Source organism: Cottoperca gobio, chromosome 6 (genome assembly GCF_900634415.1).
Source record: "Cottoperca gobio chromosome 6, fCotGob3.1, whole genome shotgun sequence".
Classification (NCBI taxonomy): Eukaryota; Metazoa; Chordata; class Actinopteri; order Perciformes; family Bovichtidae; genus Cottoperca; species Cottoperca gobio.
The window spans coordinates 16,974,377-16,994,971 of NC_041360.1; the positions used below are offsets into that span (position 1 = coordinate 16,974,377).

The 20,595-nt window shown below is 42.0% G+C and overlaps 1 protein-coding gene across 3 annotated transcripts; it reads right to left on the reverse strand.

The window, feature by feature from the left end:
* Positions 1–187: 187 nt before the first annotated feature.
* ciartb (circadian associated repressor of transcription b) lies at positions 188–8,717 on the reverse strand. 3 transcript variants are annotated; one of them, XM_029434415.1, is made up of 7 exons: positions 8,504–8,717; positions 7,039–7,110; positions 5,747–6,206; positions 5,291–5,366; positions 4,614–4,692; positions 2,773–2,899; positions 188–1,771 (listed from the first exon to the last, which is right to left on the reverse strand). In XM_029434415.1, exons 3-7 carry the CDS (start codon positions 6,164–6,166, stop codon positions 1,385–1,387), a joined length of 1,089 nt encoding a protein of 362 aa, XP_029290275.1. In that variant the 5' UTR covers positions 6,167–6,206; positions 7,039–7,110; positions 8,504–8,717; the 3' UTR covers positions 188–1,384. The 3 variants fall into 3 exon arrangements, with proteins under 3 accessions (XP_029290275.1, XP_029290274.1, XP_029290273.1); XM_029434414.1 differs by having other exon boundaries at positions 7,039–7,176; XM_029434413.1 differs by lacking the exon at positions 7,039–7,110 and having other exon boundaries at positions 8,504–8,715.
* Between the last annotated feature and the right edge of the window lie 11,878 nt (positions 8,718–20,595).

The following is a 20,595-nucleotide window of genomic DNA, read 5'->3' on the forward strand; positions in this document are numbered from 1 at the left end:
ATAAACCTTCTTATGTTACTGCACAGTGCTGCTGAATATTTTACTTAACATACAGGTGAAAGAGCTGAGTGGAACATTACGTTATATAATTGTGACAAATTCAATGTGCAACCCTTGAGCAAATCCTGATTTTCTGCATTTAAGATTATTTCTACTTTCCTGTATTAAAGAAAACAATACGTATACATTTTGCATCAAACAAATATAACCACATTTATTTTGAAAGTATAAAATTTCACACTATAAAGGCCACTTATCAGGGTAAAATCGACAACCTTTCTGTAAGATTTACACAGAGAAATACCTTGTCCCTCTCTGCTGGTCTAACATACTGTCCAGTTCTGTGGCAAAATAAAATAATTGTTCTACTCCACCACAGAAAGTAGTTGGCAAGATCTGAATAATTTACTCGATACAGGAAAATGGCAGGAGAGTGAGAATTCCTGATTTGTACATCCCACAGAGGAGCAGTTATTCTGAACGATTCTCTCTCTTTATCAAACCGGCTTACAGGCACAGCTTGACGTTAGAGGCACTGTTTGCCTTCTACTGGGAGACTCGAAAAAGAAATCTGCAGTTGACATTCTTTACAATGGCACCAGTCAGGCCCACGATTGCATCCCCAGGGAGAGAGCATCCTCTGTTTGTACAAGCAGAACGACTCGTACCGCAGACCTTGCTGTCAGAGGCCGTTTGGCTCGCTGCAGACCTGGTGAGGTGTTCAGACTTTGAGCGTAGCTTTCACATCCTACTCACTAACTGTGACGTGGTGCCCTCTGAGGTAGAACAGTTGTACCAAAAGACTTATTTATAAAGTATACAAATGAGTAACAGTCACATCAATAAACTTAAGAGTGGAGTCATGGGGGGGGAGATAACATCACATTTCATCCACATTTTCAGCACAATATGTAGACCACTGACATGTCTGGATATCTGAGCACAAACTACTCCTGCAATTCTTTCCCTTTCAGGCATATTGGCGGTTTCACAGATACTCAAACTTTATTATTGCATCTACAAGCCAGTGGGAACAGTTCAGTTGTGAAATCAGGAGCTCTGCTCATCTTGGCATGTGAAATCTATCATTCCCACTCAACTACGCTATTCAAGAGTGCAAACAAAAAACAAACAAAGATAAGTCAACAAAAGGGAAACTAAAGCAGACACTTTTCATGTCAGAGAGGGCACATTCCCAAACAGAGAGTACAACATGTTCGTCAACACTCCTTCCACATTAAAGTGGACTCTGTGACGTCCCTTTTGAAGGCTCCCGTCTCCCCTGAAGGCTGGAATGGGCTAAGCGAGCTGACTGGCTCCCGGTAGGGTGAGCAAGGCTAGGCTGGGCGGCGCTTACAGCTGGACACCCAGCCGTCTGTGTGGACTAGGACCAGCTGCTGTCCGTCAAACCGCCCGTCCCCTTACGGATGATGATGCTTTCTGTCGACTTAAGGAGCCTCTCTAAACAGGGTGCGTTAATTTTGCCCGGCGGAGGGCCTCTGGGCACCGAGTCTGTCTTAGTGTGGCTGTCTGTGCTGGAGGACACAGCGTTGTCCTGCGTTAGGTCTCTGGGGGGCAGCAGGTGCCGGGGGCCAGCCTGGGCCTGCTCTGCTATGGGGGAGCAGATGGGTGACGTGTGGAGCCACTTCAGGTTACTGGCGGAGTATGCTCCAGGAGGAGTGAGGTCGGTGACTCTCAGGGGTTTGACGCCGGCTGGAGGATCACCGATGGTGACGGGGCTCACGACTGCAGTGACGCTCACTGGAGATAGCTGGTGGGAAAGAAGGGAACACGGTTTAATTTAAATTTATTTAGTACTTTATTATTTAGACAATATCCATTGATCAACACACAAACAGCAACATACCCTAGAATTGATCCTTCCAAATATTAAAAGCACATTAAAAATAAATACACATAATATCTGACCCAGGACCACGAAGAGGAATAGGCTGAAAGCAACAGCAATAAATTGCACCTTATGGGATTTTCTAATTTTTCTACAAACAAAAAGGTACGTGATGTATTAATCACATGAAGATTCTACACATTGTGGCTTTAAAACTCCTTTGGCCACTGAGAGGAAGCTCAACAAAAACATGACACAGACATATTATCACCTTATTAAAAGGAGTAAATTGTTAGCAAGCCTATTTACACATTTTGTAGACACCGATTAACATTAGCATTTATTTGAGGTTGTGTTTATTCTTTTTTTTTTATACAATACTCACTCTCCGTCTCGCTTTGTTTTGGTCTCTCACAACTCCTGAGAAATACATCTCGCTCTTCTGCAGCTAATGGTTCCTCTTTTTGTGTGTTCTCTAGCTAATTGCTAACTTAACATGACTGCTGTTGCCTTAGCAAACAGTATGAGCAAAGTATAAAACAGCTTTGTTGTGGTGACTGGAATACAATTACAGTACATTAAACTCCGTGTTTATGGGAGGGTGTGGCAAGATTAGCCACAGAAATAAATCCTAACCAATTAAACGCAAAGGAATGTTCCAGAGTATTCTGACCTTTCTTATCCCCATAGGAACACCTCCTCCAAAATTACCTTTTCTACTCTGTCATTGTTCTTAGCGAACATGAGACTGTGGTAATACCTCAGTAAAAATAGCTGTTAATCCCTCCTCCCCAGTCCCAGACCTGTGATTAAATAATATTAGATATTTTAGTCCCTCTTTCACTGCAACTCTCACTATTCTTGGCAGCAGGCCTTGTCTAACCAAAGAGCGGTTACACAACAGTTCTTCTGTAAGACTTTACCTTCGGTTTCTTGGTAGCAACAGCTTTCTCTGTCTGGGGATCAGTGAGTTGGTCTCTGACTTTTACGTCGGGGAACCAGCTCTTCAGCATTTCCTCCATTTTAAGAATGATATTTATATATTTCTCCCTGGAAAAAAAGAAAGGAACAGAGAGACATATTTACTCAAGCTAGCAGCAAGTAATCTACCATTAATCTTGCCAACCATTTCTCTGAAATCTTATCTCTCCATCACACTCACACAGGAAATAAGCAATCTTGAACAGCGGGGCGAACACTTACACTCTCTTAAACAAGCCTGTGCTCCATGTGCTTGTTTGCGCGAGGGGAGGAGATTGTCTCGGGCACATTTCTCACATGTTTTGAGCTCACATGTGGCCTGATGTAGAATAGTTCTGCTCCCCTCTAAATATAAAACACTAAATCCACAACAGTCTCCAACAGCGTTGCAGTTTGAAAATAAACTAAATTGTGGTGACGCAGTTTGCGTTGGAGGTGGGTAGCAGGGTACAGTGCCCCATTAACTCCCACCCGTCAAAACCAGATGGTGGGGAGGGATTAGCCCGTGTCATATGATCAGGACCTTCCTGCTATACTTCATTCAGGGCATGTTAAATTCATGTGAAAGATTATCTGCAACAGTGACTGCTAAAAAAAAAGTCACTTTGATCCTATCAACCATTGTGTTGCTGCAGGGGCTGCCAGCTGGCAACACAGAGCAGGCACAGGGAGCGACTGAGGGAAGGAGGGGTTTAGTCCACCTTCCAGCCTCTGTCCCGGCTGTCTGCAGGGAGGCTGCCACACCCACTCTTTGTCTCCCATATGAGGGCAGCAGCTGGTGGGTGAGGGCTCCAATTAGTCTGTGCCAAACTCAGCAGCATTTCATCTTATATATCAGTACATCTTGACACTTTGCTTCCCATACAGGTAAATTCAGGGGAGGGAAGATGCTACATGAAGCGTCTATTTCATTTGGTCGACTTTCAGTGTCATGTTGATATGATCATAATGCGCAATTACATTTTGTTGTGCAATTTAAAATGATTGTTTTTTTTTTTATGTATGGTCACTCAATCTCTTTATTAGGCAATAAAGAGTATAACTAGTTGTTGCAGCTCTAGCCATAGTTAATTACTTAAAAGGAAATTGAAATTTAAAAAAATAGTTGAGTTGAGTTATGGAAGGTTTGTCTTAACACACTTTACAAGTTTACAAGCAATGTCAAGTCTGCATATATTCTTATTGACGTCGTGATATTGATTTAAAAGATATTCAATAGTGCTTAAGTATACAAACGCAGATGCTAAAGAGCCTATAATTATGGAAGTAATTGACTATTTTTGTGATTTAAAACATCCAAACATTTAAACATTATTGTATTGCAGAGACAAAGACTTTCTCCTTTTAAAGTGGCGATATCATACTCCATTATTCCATCTGGCCAGTGGAGAGCTAATCAAGCAGACAAAAGTGTGCTGCTCCCACAATGGAGCCTGATACATTTTTAACAAGATGCCCGGCTATAGCGAGACCCAGTAATCTCTGCAGTAAATTTATTCTGAACGTGTGGGGGGTAGCGGCTACTTGCAGGGCAACCTGCTGTGAGCCATGTGCCACGGACATGTTGTAGGTCACAGACAACAAGCACCGTATGTTGGCTTGAGTGTATTGTAGTTGTGATTCTGATCAGATTTCAGTAAAAGCAACAAACATTGACAAGACTAGACGAAGCAAACGTCTCAAAATGTGTCCGTAGCTACAAAGACATATAGTGAATATCATATGGTGGTAGAGCTCCTTGTTTCATGTTTAACAGTATGTGGGTCATGCTGAGGACACTTACCCCATGCAGGGGTTCTGCAGGACTCCCATGATCCTCTGAATCCTGTCCATGGCGACGCTCTCCTGGAAACTGCTGAGTCCTGGAAAAGAAGAAAGTCGTACCATGAGCCACATGAACTGTGTTGACAGCAGGACTGAGTCTGTGGAGCAGATGGATTGTGTGAAATGTGTGTGCGGAGGAACAGACTCCCTGCTTCTGTGGCCAGGAAGTGTTGGGTCACACAAGGTTTGACAAAGTTCCCAAGTGAAGCAGTTTTTCAGAGGCCGTCTGAACATGGCGCTATCTTCCAGAGACTTTTATAATGCTTATCAGACGACTCACTAACAGCTGCTTTATTGGAGACTGTGGTACAGTATGTTCTCGCTCTCCTGTGCCAACAGCTAATTTACAAGGAGGACTGAAGCGTGATGTTGATGGCAAAGAAAAAACATTTGCTTATTTGTTTTACTCTTAATATAAAAAGGTACATTTTAAAACAACGTAGTTGCTAAGAAGCTTTATCCAAAATGAGCTCCATTATATAAGATATAATGGTCTTCTCTAAGAAGACACACGCGCACACAGGAAATAGTTACTCATAGTTAAAGTGGTTACTCGATTGCCCTACAACAATACACGTTTCAGACATCTTGCGCTCTAATATCAGAGAAAGAAAATATATTAAATGAAGGACTTACGTTCTCTGTATCTCCCTGAACGAAGGCCATTCAAGATAGATGACAGTGGATGAATGTAGCATTGTAGCTCCATGCACTGAAAACAAAAATAGATTCATTTGTAGGCGATATGAAACTGGCTTCCACAAACTGCTGTTCATAATAATAATAATAATAATAATAATAATAATAATAATATACAAGTTGCTAAACATGATTTAGATAAACCCTAAACTCCCCCTACTGTTCTGCTGATTGACTGAGTGGTAGAATGACTCTACTAGTTCTTCAGAAAAGCAAGACTAATTCAGCTTATAGTTAAAAGGGGAGGCTCATCTTTACTGGAAATGTGATGCATGAGACACTCAGACTGTAAAACCAGCGGGGGAGACGATACAGGTGATAGGGCACGCTCTAGTTCTGCTGACACTGTCAACCACCTCCTGTGGGAAACAGACAAAAGTCAGAGGTGCTCACCTTTCTGTTGAAGATTCGGTTTTTCTCTGACACATTGGAAATGTGCTGCCGTTCCTTGCACTCCTCCTCTGTGGAGCTGTGAGGCCTCTTCAGTGCTTGCTGAGTATTTTTGTCATTCGTTTTTTCCCCTTGTTGTGTTTTACACAGTCCAGTGGCGCTGTCCCGTGTCTCCGTGCAGCCGGGGGGAAATCCCCGGCTGGTGGCCTCTCTGACCTCACTCCAGTTACTGTCGCCTTCCTTCACCTCGCTGCTCCGGCGGCAGCTGCTGTCAGACGGGCCCAGGTGTGGCAAGGTGCCGGGGGATGAAGGAGCCTCTGTGTGGTTGTGCTTTCCGGTACAGTCAGACTCTTCTTCGCGGTCATTGTCCTCATTGTCACTAGCCAGCCAGTCAATGGAGTTGTCCGAATCTGTAGCAGACATCCTCGGCTGCAGGCTCTAACAAGCACTGACCATCACTGACCTGAGAGACAGAAAGTCATGGTTACTATAATTCAACAATACAGAAAAGTCTAGGGAGCAGCAGTGATGAAGACATCTTAAATATATGCAGTGTCCTAAACACTGCAGGTTAGACTGGAAATTAAATAAAACTGATGAATATAAAAGGTGCATACACAGCAGAGCCCTCTGAGCAGATGGTGGCAGTGAGACCAGTTGTTGAGACCACAATGACCTGTTTGTTTTGCAGATGCAACACCTGAGCCAGTAAACACAGACTAACCACCATCCAAAGCAAACACCAAACATCCCAGTGTCCACAATGATCTTGCTAAAAGCCCTCAGGCGCTCAAATCTTTTCTCTCTCACAATTTCTGTCAGTATAAATCTCCACATCATGACAAGAACAAATGCATAAAATCTACATTTAACAATCGCCACCCTGAGTATTTTCCCTCATTCGGGCTTCATCAGCTACCAGCTGCTGCCACCAAAATCATTCATAAACATTGTTAGCTTGTTTATTCAAGGGGGCAGGGGGCTGCCACCATGACGACCAGCGTCTCAGACTGCAGACTTCCCATCAACACAAGTGATACTTGTGTGGGGGAGAAAAAGGATCTTACAAAATGAGGGACTGGCACTTTTTGTTCACAACATGACGAACGTCTTCAATGAATAAAAAGTCCTCTGACCAAATGTTCGTCACGGGTGTTTAATTCATTTGTGGGATCTTTAGATCTCTCCAGCGTGTTTCCTCAGTGATTAATAGATAAGAAGAAGTGAGAACAACATTTTCAGCACAGGGATTATCTTTGGTGTTTTGAGTGCTTAACGTCTGGCATGTCTCATACCTCCTGTGAAGTTTGAGGGTAGGAGAGTTAATTGCTCCCTTGGTCTTTGTCACAGGACGTCCACCTTCTGATCTTTGTTGTTACAGAGGAGGGTGGAGCAGAGATTTACTGATTTTACAAGATCTAACAAAACACACACTGAAAAGACAAAAAAAAAAAGTATGTGAATGTTTCCGGTTGCAGGTTATAATATTGCCCCAGGGAGACCACGGTTGACTTATTTTAGTGAGAAGCAAAACAATGCGCAAGAAAAACATTGCCAGGGGGCAGATTAGCAAACAACACGGGGAAGAGCTGTAATAAAATGCTGAATTTATTTCATATCCAAAAATAGACTACTTGGAATTATACAGCATTAGGATTCAAGATTGTCCAGCAGCAAAGATACTGTTTAATAATTTAATCTCAGTTTAAAAAATGTGACACGACACAACACACCAAGGTAAAATATGTATGAGTTTGCACACTGTATTGTATATTATTAAATCTAATTGCTATATATCCATAATATTTTTTATCTTTGCAAGTGAAAATCGTCCACCATCAAACTTTTGTGAAATATTATATGGCATTACATATCTTAATATATCTTAGCATCCTACAATACAATGATCTCAGTCACACATTTGTGCTTTTCTATTAGAAGACTGCAACACACCAACACAATACCAGGGAGATATCAACCACTATTCATTGTTTGGCAAACAAATATTACGTTACATATCCTTACTAGATTATTATGATAGCATTGGATTGATTTAATCATGTCTTAAAACAACATTCACATACCACACTTGTTCTAATCGTCACTTTGAATACGCCACACAGGCTTTCTTTCAAACAGAAATCCAAATATATACTGGTAACAGATTCTACGTACACACGCGCGTTTAAATAACACACATTTCTTTCATCAAATATATTTATAGGAGATATCCTTTATGATATCTATGTCTCCATCTAACTGTAGGTGGGGCACATGAATGGAGATGCCCATCGCTTCACACATATACACTCCGATTTAAAAAGAAATCGGTAATAAACATGAATTATATGAAAATAATTCCCTCATCCAGACGTCCAACATCACTATCTCTCCCTAAGAGAACAATAAAAAAAAGATTAAGTGAATGATCTGTCCGCCTAAATGCATGTTTGAAATCAGTTAGGTAACAGACACAATAGACTTCCTCATCAGGCATGGTACATTTGGCAGCAGACACTGTTGTATTAAATTGTCTTAAACCAGAAATTCAAACAGGTCTCATTGTCACACCTTAATAATCTTGTCATTTTATAGCTAATTATCCGATCCCACAAAAGCATATTTTCTTATTTGCATGTCTGCGCCAAATTCCTGTGGATGAATTGTTTAAATAAAACGTTTCACCTCCATATACACACACAGGGGTGATCAGTGATGTGTATCAGGGTGGTAAAGATGTGGATCAGAGAGGGTACGTACCTTCCCAGGATGGAGCGGCTGGTCCGACTCTTCCGTTGTTCAGCGGTAAATCCAGCAGGAGCGTCGGGCAGAGAGCAGCTGATGTGTTGGACGTGCGGCGTGTGAGTGAGTGAGGGAGACGGTTCAGCCAGCTATCGGCCCGTGTTGCTTCTCCCAAGGCAACGTGTCTGGGAGGGCGGGATTAACGGGTCTCGGCTCTCCGATTTGCTCCTCAAACTCCCCGACTGACAAATCGGCGTCTTCCCTCTTTGCAGCCGCGGAGCGATAGGCGAGGCCGGTTTACATATGCAAATTACATGGAAATGACACAAACACGTGGACACGCGGATCGGTTTCATTTAAGCAGTTGGGCGAAAAGTCAACCCAGGGCTAGTTTTGGTCATTCTACAGGCATTCTCCTTGTTGTATCATCTGGATGATGATGACTGACTTGTGGCATGTCAGTGAACTGAGTATCTTGGTAAAGGCGCAGTCAGCAGTTTCAGGGGCAACTGTGATAGTTAGTTTGCTCAAGGACACTTCAGCAGGCTATAATTGAACACGGATTGTCTGGCAGTGTTGTCTAGACAGTATTTGTCCTATGTTTAGAATATATTTACAATAAATATTTTTCCATCATTTGGTAGCACAATATAAAAAAACTCAACAAATAACAATTAATTTAAAAGTATCAAAAGTAAACATTCATTCGGCCCTATATGTTCTAGTTTAGACTGCTTTACTTACTTTTTTGTAGTTTTCTCTATACTAAAGTGTCCTAATGTTATAGTAACTGTTAACTGTTCACATGTTTTGTGTATAAAATGTTAATCTGTACCCTATGGAGTAAAACAATACAATATTTCCCTCTGTATGTAGTGGAGCTGTAGTATGAAGAAGGATAAAATAAAAATACTCCATAAAGTAGGGCTATAAGTATCTCATACTTGTTCTTAAATACAGTACTTATTCATTCTCCAACACTCAAATTAAGTCTACGCTGTGAGTGAATGAGTGATAAATTACGACGAATTATGATCAAATTGTCATTGTTTTATGTTAACCGTCTTTAAAAGCGCCAGCGTTTAAACCCTAACAAGTACATCCTTTTACACAAGCTAGCTGTAATTGAAGGGGCAATTGATAGAGTCTGTTGAATCTGCATTTTTTTTTTTCTTTGTTGCACACAGTGTCGTTAAAGGCGTGACTCGCAGGACCTCTGTTTGACTGCCTGAGAGGGTGGGATTAGGAGCACTCTCTCAGAGGCCAGACAAGGATCCTGAGCCCGGAGCCAGTGGTGAGTCACAAACCCTCTCGCCGCAAACGTGATCACGTGCATTTGGGAGACAACCAGCCACAAAAAGCAGAAGCCGCTTCCTCTCCTCGTCTCACTCAATTGACAATGAGGACAAGCAGAATTTAAACAATCTGCAGAGAGAACACAGATCACATGGGGAAAAGCACTGTGAAATGTGTGCAGAGCCGCTGCCCAGTTTTAACAACTCGGTGCAAATCTGTCTGACGTAATAATAATGCTTGGGCTGTCTTTTGTGCTTTCTATAATGAGCCTGCGCCATGATAATTAGATTCTAAGAGCATTTCGTTGTCAGGTGAACATAGAAGAGCGTATGTGGCTACTACTACGTGAGGAGCAGGCAGGACAAGTTGGGCACCTGCAGCCCAGTGTCCTGACAGTGGGTTTACTCTTTGCTGCTGTGCCTTGAATCCCACCCAGCTGTGTAGAATGCATCAATGAAGCCGGCTTAGACTGCATGCCCGCTGCCTCAGTGAGCCACTCATGATGCATTTTAATTGTCTTGTAAGCCGCTGCAATCTATTAAACACCCCATAAACAGTCTCCTGTCCTGCTCTGCTCCGCAAGCCCAGATCCTCCCGTGACCCCAGACTTTGTGACGACTCAGAGCTTCCTACAGATTCCCAGCAAACTCTCATTTCCCTTTTTTTTTTGTCTTCACAGCCCTGTGGAGTACATCACATCCACTTCAAAGCACAGAAAACAGACATCTAAAACAGTTTTGGGATCAAAGAGATATTTAAACTGTACAGAAACTGTAGAAACTGTAGAGAAACGTTGTTTGTATTTATATAAGTAACATGTTAGCACAGCTACTCAAATACCTTTTGTTGAAAGTGTTTTTCATTGTTAAACCGCAGATTGTTCTCAGATTGATGTTTCAGTAAATCTTCTTTGTGATCTCCGGGAACATTTTTGTGTTTACAATAATCCGACTCCATTCAGTTGCCCTGCAATTTGTCATCCACATTAAGAACAACAGCAGCAATTTGCAATCTCCTCACAAAGGGAACTCTTTTATCAGTGCATTCTCCTCTCAGGATCCGGGATGAGTCACACAACACAAACTGGCACTGTGATTTTCAATTTGTCAGAGAGGCTGGCTGATTCTGTATCCCACAGAGACTGGATGTCTCCCGCTCTCATTCATAAAAAAAAGGAAAGCCAAATCAGAACCTCACGCCCACTTTATTATAGGGTATACGTTGAACATCTGTCCTAAACCACCCTTTTAGAGAAAACGCAGCACATGTGCGTGGGTGAACATGGGTGCCACACCTCACCCTATGGACGGGGAAAGTTTGGAAGCCCTGTGGCCTGTTGAGGGTTTCATGCATGTGTGTACAATTTACAGTATTGCAAAATCTGTTTCTCATTTACAGACAGGGTGACGTGTTTAATGCAATAGCTAGCTTTTAAAAACATTCCATGGACAGTGGTGCGCTAGCTGATAGCCTCAGTTGACTACATAGTGAAAGAACGTGTCCTTACCTGCAAGTATGCTGTAAGTGGATACGGTGTTTGAGTGGTGCTGGCAGGGGAACATGTTTGTGGGTCTTGTCTTACTAACAGCTGTCCCCTGCAATGAGCTGTGCATATGACTCGGTGGATCCAGGCTTTGGGCCCTGTGCTGTCCTGTACCTAAATCTGGACTTATAGTGACATCTGTGTGTATGTGTGTGTGTGTGTGTGTGTGTGTGTGTGTGTGTGTGTGTGTGTGTGTGTGTGTGTGTGTGTGTGTGTGTGTGTGTGTGTGTGTAGGATACACCGTGCAGCACGTCTCTAAATTGGTACACCAATCAGCTTTCCACATTATTGTTCTCATTTAACTGCTCACCACTAATAGCAGGAGCGTTACCCAGGCACGGGTTTTGGTCTGAGCTCAGAGGGAGGAGAAGACCTATTGGAATGTTCATAACTGCGTGATCGACGAAGTGAAGCCGCTGCAGCGAACACAAACAGAGCCTTTCAAACATGTTAGCCATGACGCGATGAAAACACACCTTGAAGACCCATGCACTGCCTGGACACAATTAATGTTGGGGCAGAATGTCTTGCAGCGATACACAGCTTCGGCCAAGATTACATAAGTTTTCCTGTAACGTGTAAAGCCTCGGAGCAGCTTCAAGTCACCTCTTTTGAGATAAATTGAGCATGTCTGCCTCTACAAAACCTTATTGCACTCATCAATCTTTGTACTTGGATCTCAGAATCAAAGTAAACTCTAAATGCCCTTGTTTCATAATGATCTCCCCATATGTTCCACATGACAGAACATCTGAAATCATGATGGACTAAATCTTACAGTGTGCTTCTTGCATAATTTGGCCAAAGCTTCACTGAGTCTGGACTCTGTAACTCTTGTTAATCTTGGTTAGAAAACGTGTCTTCCACTTCTCTCTAGTGTAGCTTACTCCTCCAGATATGTCATCATGTTACAGTAAATGCTAGTTCAGTCGAGTTAACCCCACCCACACACCAGAAATGTGACTGCACGTAGTGTGGGCACGCTGCAGCAGTGTGAGGGTGGGGGGGGGGGGGGGGGAGCTCCAGTTGTGTGTGGCAAGGCACAGCCAATAGCATTTAGAGTTGGTGTGAGAGGTTATGCAGTCCGAGGAGAAGTGATACTGGGCAGATTTTTGTGACTTTAAAGGGCTGGACTTCCGACACCCCGTCAAGTAACCTCCCTCTCCCTTTGTGGCTTCTTCCCGGTCCAACTCCACTCAGTCACATGCGCTTCACCCAGAGAGAAAGCTCCCTGACTATTTTTCACACACAGTTCACATGCAGGCAGTTGAGAATGTCTGGCAGCGAGTCACTGTCAAATCTTGTGTGGGTCTGTACGTGTGTGTGTGTGTGTGTGTGTGTGTGTGTGTGTGTGTGTGTGTGTGTGTGTGCATGTGTGTGTGTTTTTATACTCTCTCTAATGTCTGAACGGCTGCCAGAGCAGCTCAAGCGACAGTGGGATATCTATCTGCAGGACTGAACGTTACATGTGACTGGGGTATATTTTAACTGGGTTATGTAAGTGCTCCAGCCTGTGCTCTCCACGCACAGATGAGGAGGGCTACGCATGATGCAGAGGACTGTGAGCTCACCACAAGCATTACCTTCGCACATTGAATAATTCCTTCACTCGGCTGGAACTTGGGGCCAGTGCACATTTCACAGAAACTGTCTTTTCAGCATTTGGTTTCCACTTCAAAAAAGGTCTTTTTAGACTCTCTTGTGATTCATAGTTATTACAGCTTTCCGCAAATTCATATTGATTACTGAACATTTTGAGCCAGTAGCAGTGTAATCTAATCTTAATGTGAAGGTTAGAGTTACGTAAGCGGATTAAAAAATTAAAAAAACTGGTCCACTTACACTTTTGTGCCATTGTTAGATTTGTCTGAGGGTTGTGATCACGTGGTGTGACATAAGAAGATAATTGGGTAGTCATAACGTGTAGACATGAGACAGACACTTCCCGATAGGTTGACCATGACTTGAGGCTCCCTGTGGAGAGCTGTTGGGAGTGCTGACAACAGGCAAGTCTCCAAATCTATGTTCAATGTAGAACTACCCACGCTCCCTCTGCTAGCACTTTTATGGGATCATTATGTGGGTGTTTTAGTGTGAAATCCTCTCTAGAAGTGATGTGATATGGGCTGATAATTTCTTAGTAGGCAGCCATCCAGCCTCACTTTGAGAGGAACTAATGATCATAGCGCTTTCATAGCAGAGTTTTGACCCGAAACTTCATCACAGGTCTGCTCAGACAGCATCACAGATGTTTAAAAAAACAACAACATTTTATTAGGACTATTGTTAACATCAAATGCACAGGATAACCTAAGATACCCTTTGTTCTATCTTTTTATTCGTTTAATGAACCTGTATGCCTCTTGAATCACAATACCCCAAAGATAATGCAGTGCCTGCTTGTGCTAGGTTGTGAACCTTCTGTGATTTGACACAAAATGTTTCCGGTTTTGAGGAAGTTCTAGCTTAATTTTTCTGGAAACAGGTGAATTTTTTTTATTTATTGTTTGAAGTATTCAAAAATGATCATTTGTTCTACAGTTTATAGCAACAAGCATGACAAACGCTCACACACACACATAGACACACAGAAGCTGCAACATATAAAATAAGCAACTAACTTTTCCTTTCACAAGGAATTAATCTGCTGCAGCTTAAAAAATAATACACTTTATGTCGATCGAGGAATCAATTAATAGGCTAATTGTTGACGTTTACTTGCTATAGAACTGCAAGATTAGGCATACTTTTGAAAAATGGCAAATTAAAGAATATCTAAAACAGTTTACTTTGTGTTGTACAGCAAAGAAAACACTTTATAACAGTTTCCATGAGGCTAAACAGCGGGTAAATCTGCAGATGTAAAATGTATTAGAGCATCTGATCATGTCATTGAAAATAACATTTTCCTCCGTACATTATATTCTTAATCATCAGTGAAGTCAATAATGTCCAGAGTTATCTAATAGTGTGCGTCAGGGCTGCTGTGTGAGCTGACGAGGAGCACGGTGAGTTTATCCAGGAGGCAGAATGTCAGAGTGCGGATTCACCTTGAGCTGCATCATAGTCACACCTCACTGCTTTAGCAGAGCAGCAGACATGCATGACTCACACATTCAGAGTTACTTTACAGTTAGATTAAGAGTCAGACCTCAGAAATGTCCATACAGAGCAGATCTTTAATAGCTGGGGTTGTTTGTGGCTAACACATGTCCTTGGCCCTGGCCCAGGTGTGAGGTTTCTGCTTCTCTCACCAATAGGAACAGAAAAGCTTGAACGTGGGCTTTATGCATTTTCTTTTATTACTATGCTGCTGCTGCTGCTGTCATACACTTGCATAACATTGTGAGGCTCTTTTGTTTGAATGTCATCCCAACCTTTTCAAGTGGAAAAAAAAGTACTTGGCATCTCTCTAGCCTTCTTCAGAAGAGCAGTGCTGAGATTCAACAAGAGCCAGAGAGAGGAGTTTGCTTCTCCTCCATCACATCCTCTGAAGCAGGAACACCAAGATGATGGCATTTTAAGTGATGATTGGACCCTATGCCATAGGACCCCTACTCCTGCTCTTATGCATGTGCTGAAATGAGGCAGCACATGTTTAATGGCTTTCAAATGTCAACAACATACATTTACAGCAAAGCCAACCTGCATAAGAGCATGCACACTGAGTATGCTGAGAGGAAGTCATTTAAAATCCTCTACAGATCAAGAGAAAAGCCTGGGGGGGGGGGGCTTAGAAAAGGTGAGGGGGAGGACAGATCTCAATGTGTGGTTGCTACAGAAAGTGCATTTGGAAGGAGCATGACAGACCTGAGGGACTCAGAGGGTCTGACTTGCTGCTGCTGTGTCCAGAGATTGCCCCTGTGCAGCTTTGTGCTTATTCTGGCATACACGTGACACTCTCTCTCACTCCCCTACCTCCAACTTTGTCACACGCACGCACGCACGCACGCACGCACGCACGCACGCACGCATGCACGCACGCACGCACGCACGCACGCACGCACGCACGCACTCACGCACACACACACACACACACACACACACACACACACACAGGCTTCCTTCTATCACTATACATACAGAACTAATCCTGTTCCTGCCCCCTCACTGCTCTTTCTCACATTTTCACTCTGCCTAATTCCTTCAGTGATCTTCCAGTCAGTCACCTCAGTTCCCCCCCCTCCCCCAACAAACTCTCCCCTGTCTCTTGTCATCCCGTCATGCCCACAAGTAACCACATGTGCATGCATGTAACATTGGCATCCTTCCTCCATGTGATCTTTAGCATGATGACTTCAAATGTATTTGAAAAGTAAGCATTCACAGAAATGCATGATTTGAAGCCTATTTTGCTGCAGGCATGTTTGGGTACATTTTGTACAGCTCAAATTGTCTTGAAAAGTGTGCATCTTCTGTTCATAAACATGAGGCTGACGCAGAGAACGAACATGACGTGAGCCACAGGCTTTTTTCTGTCAATACAGAGTGTGCTCTGGGAAGCAGTCACAGTCGAGAAGAAGACGGGGCTGGATGATTCAGACAGCAATTTCTGCTGCTACTGGCATTGTCGCTAATATGATAAGAAGAAGACATTTTTTATGTCATCTTTATTTAGTCTACATTTTGTTTAAGCCAGTTAGTTTAACACCAGGACTGTAGTCATGTTTCTATAAACAGTTGTATGCGTATTTTGAAGTATCACATTAAAAAAGAAAACGGCAACATTCAATAAAACTTCCTCAATTGGGCAAAAAAAGGTTTTATGTTTGAGGTGGGTTTTGTCTTTGCCGAATACGTTGTGACGTAGTGAACACTTAACTCACATCACTGATATGTGATATTGTGTCGTTGGCCCTTGCTCGTGCAATCATCATTGCACTAATTTGTTTTCTGTCTCCGGACGGTATGGAACGTGACCAATAAATACTAGCTGAGATTAAGGAACAATTCAAACATGCCCTATTGAAAGAAATTCCTGAAGACCTTTCTTTATTTTTCTCTCGTACATGGGTTGGATCAGATTGCCAAAGCGACTTTTTTTGTTTCCAGTTCGCAAGCTTTACTTCTTCTCCTCTGTTATTACAGCCATATGTAAAGCGTAGTCTATGCTGCAGCGCCAACATCCGACAAAAACTAGTTAATTCACAAAAATGTACTTAAAATGTCCATGACAATTGAATGGAAACATGACCTGAAATTACACCCTATTCATTATATAGCACTACTTTCTGTCCACCATTTTATCTGACAGTGTGAAATGTTTGCACTAGCCTATATAATGCCCCTTAAAGTGACTAACAATAGTAAAATAGAAGACTTACTGCTCACTACTACTACTGAGTGTGTCTCACACTGTTTTTGGAGTAGTAAACGAGTTAATCAGGAAGTGATTTTAAACACAGCTCAGGATCCTGAAACAGGCCCACCCATATTGAATGCTGCCAATAATAATTGTATTAATAACTCCTGTGCTTTTCCTGTCATGACACGTCCTACTGCTTCATTAACATGGCTCCATTAAGTGTAAGTCATGGCAGTGTGACAGAAGCAGGACCCTGGAGCAGCCACATTTTAATAGACTGTGGTCATGATTACTGTCGTTAATTACACCTGTGCTTTCCTGCTTTGATACGTCACAGTGTCTGCTCTTCTCTTGAATCTTTTTGTGCTGTTTTCAATCTGTTTACTTTATAAAATAACTACATAAACATTTATATATTAATCTCTTAGGCCCCCATCTGCATTTTAAATGGAGGCAGAGAAGGATGAATGGCTGGAACAACTAACATATAATCCAGTCTGACCGGCTTTAATGATAATGTCAATGTTTGAGTAGATGTTACATAATATTCATAATACACAGTCTACACCTGGAATATTCTTACACTTACTGTATTCATAAAGACGAAGAAGTAAGGATTAGAAAACATTTGAAATAAATGGAAAGTAAGAAGGAGCCAATTAATATTTCAGAGAACAAATTAATTTGCTGTTATTTTGCACCCATTTCAAGGTTTTACTACTTTGGCCATTGATAATTGAAAAACTATTTTGTAAATAGGATGTATTTTATCTCCTCCCTCTGTTCTACTTTTATTGGCTTACAACACATTTATAGTAAATGTGCGAATAAAGGCAAGACCAACAAGAGAAACATGTTACCTGAAGAGTAATCTTAATTTAATTTCACTCCTTAATTAAATTCCAGTACAGAAGGTCCGAAACAATAAATGTTGTACAGGAGAGCACAAAGGGTAGACAAGTAAGATTTGGTTTAATCAAATGATAAAATATCACCAGAATATTTAGAAGCTCGGGAGGCATTTCATTAGATAAAGATGGCGACCTCATTATGGTCTGACCTGGTATAATGTCAAAGTTGTAATCAAGCAGTAAAGGCTGGTGATTGTCCACTAGAGTAGTTCAACAAACCAAACATTAAACATGTTTATCCTCCTTTTTGTGGAAACTAACCTGGCCTGTGTGTAAAGTATGGATAATTCCAGGTTTTCTGGAGAGGAATAGTTGCATGTGTTTACTCCTGCAGCTCTAGAGACATTAACTAGGTCAAGCGCAAATGAATCTGCCAACAGCCTAAAGAGTGGTGGTGACAGAGGGGAGGGAGGAGGTGGTGGTGGGGGGTGGGGGGTTGGGGATTCTGTGGACTTTGGGCACAAATCTCATAGTCAGGATGAAACTCTGTTACCTAATTTTAGCTCAAGCCTCCCACATGGCCCATTAACTTTCCAAGGAGGTCTGAATTCACGCAGCATTCATCGGAGCTAAGCTTAGCGGGATCCTGGTTAAACAGTTTAATGGTCACATGGCTAATTATGTATAGCCACAAACTGAGCCAGTCAAGGACACTCAACATTACAACCATTTATCCTGAACTAAATCTTTCTCTGCTGGCCCTGAGACGTTTGAATATGTTTCCTATCCCCATAAAGTGCACAATTTATCTCATATGTATGTTTTGTGCATGAGACTCTACGTTCGCTCATGATTTTATTCTGTGTTGGCTGGAGTACACCCGGGTTAAGCCAATCCTCTCTGTGCTCTGTTTCAATAAAACCTGACGATGTAACTGTGAGTTATTTTTCCAGATACGGCTTTTACAACTTCCTCTGAGATATAAATCTGTGTCTGCAATCAAGATTGTATTTCCCCTTAACACAAATAACAAGACCATGAAATAGCAATAAACATTTTCAAACAATACAGAAACATTAGTGTGCAACAGCAGCATGTTGCATATCTAGACTAGGCTCTAACACATGAGCAAGTAGAGGATACCATAGAGTTATGTAAGGAGGATGCATGACGTAACGGAAACAAACATAGAACGTACGTCTCAGAAGCATGTGTGTGACAGTAAAGAGGTGTGACTAAGGGGAAATAGCATTAAAGCAGAGCTCAGCACACTGAGTCTGACATCTGATACTCAGGAGTACAGGTTTCAGACCAATATTTTAGGCTAATTTGCAGGTCTGCTGTTTCACAAGGTCAGAAGGTTCAGAGTGACACAGATGGCTGAACACAAGAGCCAAAGAGCTGGTATTTCTTAGCTCTCAGCAGGTCAACGGGTTTGTATACATCTGTGTGTGTACGTGCAAAATGTAGGCTGTGTGTGGAGCCACGTGCATTAGTGTGTTTGCATTCGCGTCCCAATCTTTTTTAAGAGCAACCAATTACTGGACTAGTGTATATTTCTGAATGGAAATGTGTGTTTCAACTTTACAAAGTCTTGACTGAACAAGAAAGGATTCATTTTAAAGGATTCTCATTTACATATTTATGTCATCGTGGAGGCGTAACCAATTTAGGAGTAATGAGCTTTAACACCTCAAAGAGGAATGCAAGAAGCACAGATATCACCAGTGTTAGCAGAAATAACAACTGAGCTGTGTATCCTAACAACTTCACTCTTGCACCTTGTAAACATTTAAAGTAAAAAGTGACTTGTGCACTTGCTCGTGCCTAACACACAGTGACCTCTCATTGTCCTTGGCCTCGGTGGACTTTTCTTTAGGTTCTTATGTTGTGTTATGAAAACATGAGCTCAGTTCCGAGCTGCCTATGGAACGACATTTCCTCCCTTGCTGTGACTTAACAGTAAATTCATGCAATGTGATTAAGATAATGAGATGAATCAAGATGTTCTCAAGCATCTGCTAGAATCATCATATTGAATTTTACTGACAGTTTCTATATATATATTGTATTTAGAACAAGTGACAACCTCCGATGCTGAACAATTAAACCAACGTTGGAGTGCCACTTCGAGGAACGAGGGATAGATGAGAAGACTGATACCACTCTCAAGTCTGCACGGTAAAGAAATGTATAGCTTCCACCAGCAGCCGGTTAGCTTAGCTTAGCATAAAGACTACAAACAGGTTGAAACAGAAGCCTGGCTCAGTCCAAAGGTAACTAAATCTGCCTTCAAGTTGTGCGTCAGACTATTTCTTGGCCTGGAGCAGTTGCAAGGAAGCCAGCAGCAACTCAAGGGAGTTACTGCTCCCAGCCAAGTAATAGTCCAGCACATAGCGGCAATGCAAAGTGACAAATTAATATTTTTACACAGTTCAGTTTTTGTACGAATTAAACAAACAAACTAGAAGGTGTTAGAGCTGCAGAGCATCTGAATGTGTAATAATGTAAGATAACCTGCTGGGGTTGTAGCCTTATTTAACAAAAAAATATTAAAATGGTATCAATCCTCTCATTTAATTGCGTCTGCCCCCCCCCCCCCCCCCCTCTCTCTCTCTCTCTCTCTCTCTCTCTCTCTCTCTCTCTCTCTCTCTCTCTCTCTCTCTCTGTCCCTCAACACATCTTTTTACACTTCTAGGAATAAAGGCAAAATTCCTTTTGCATTTAAAGTACACTTACTCAGCTACTACTACAAAACTCCCATTAGTGGAAGAGTGAACACAGTGGCATATCATTAATCAATCTGTGGACTGTCAGCACGACATGACAGTTGTTTATTGAACTTAATGTCTGAAATGTACTTAGTGAGTAATATGGTCGAAAAAACTCATGAATGTTGACACCAAATGTCAAATGTACAATTTCAGTTTCCCACAAGGAAAGTTTAAGTGCCTGAAATGTAGTCATTTTTCAAGCATATTACTTTGTTTTCCATCATGTCATTGGTGAACAGTTATTGAAATACAATAAGGTGCTACTGAATTTGCAGCATAAGTAAGTCCGTTTTCAGTCCATTGAGCTTCTGCAGGAAGGTATTGACAGGAAAGACCAACTG

What these genes read in the sequence shown, in the direction of transcription:
- ciartb (XM_029434415.1), bottom strand. Translation starts at nt 6,166, where the DNA reads ATGTCTGCTACAGATTCGGACAACTCCATTGACTGGCTGGCTAGTGAC. An exon ending in CTGCAGAACCCCTGCATGGG is followed by an intron (nt 2,900 to 4,613) that starts GTAAGTGTCCTC and finishes CTTTTTTTCCAG; the next exon opens with GGAGAAATATATAAATATCA. An exon ending in TTGCTACCAAGAAACCGAAG is followed by an intron (nt 1,772 to 2,772) that starts GTAAAGTCTTAC and finishes CTTTCCCACCAG; the next exon opens with CTATCTCCAGTGAGCGTCAC.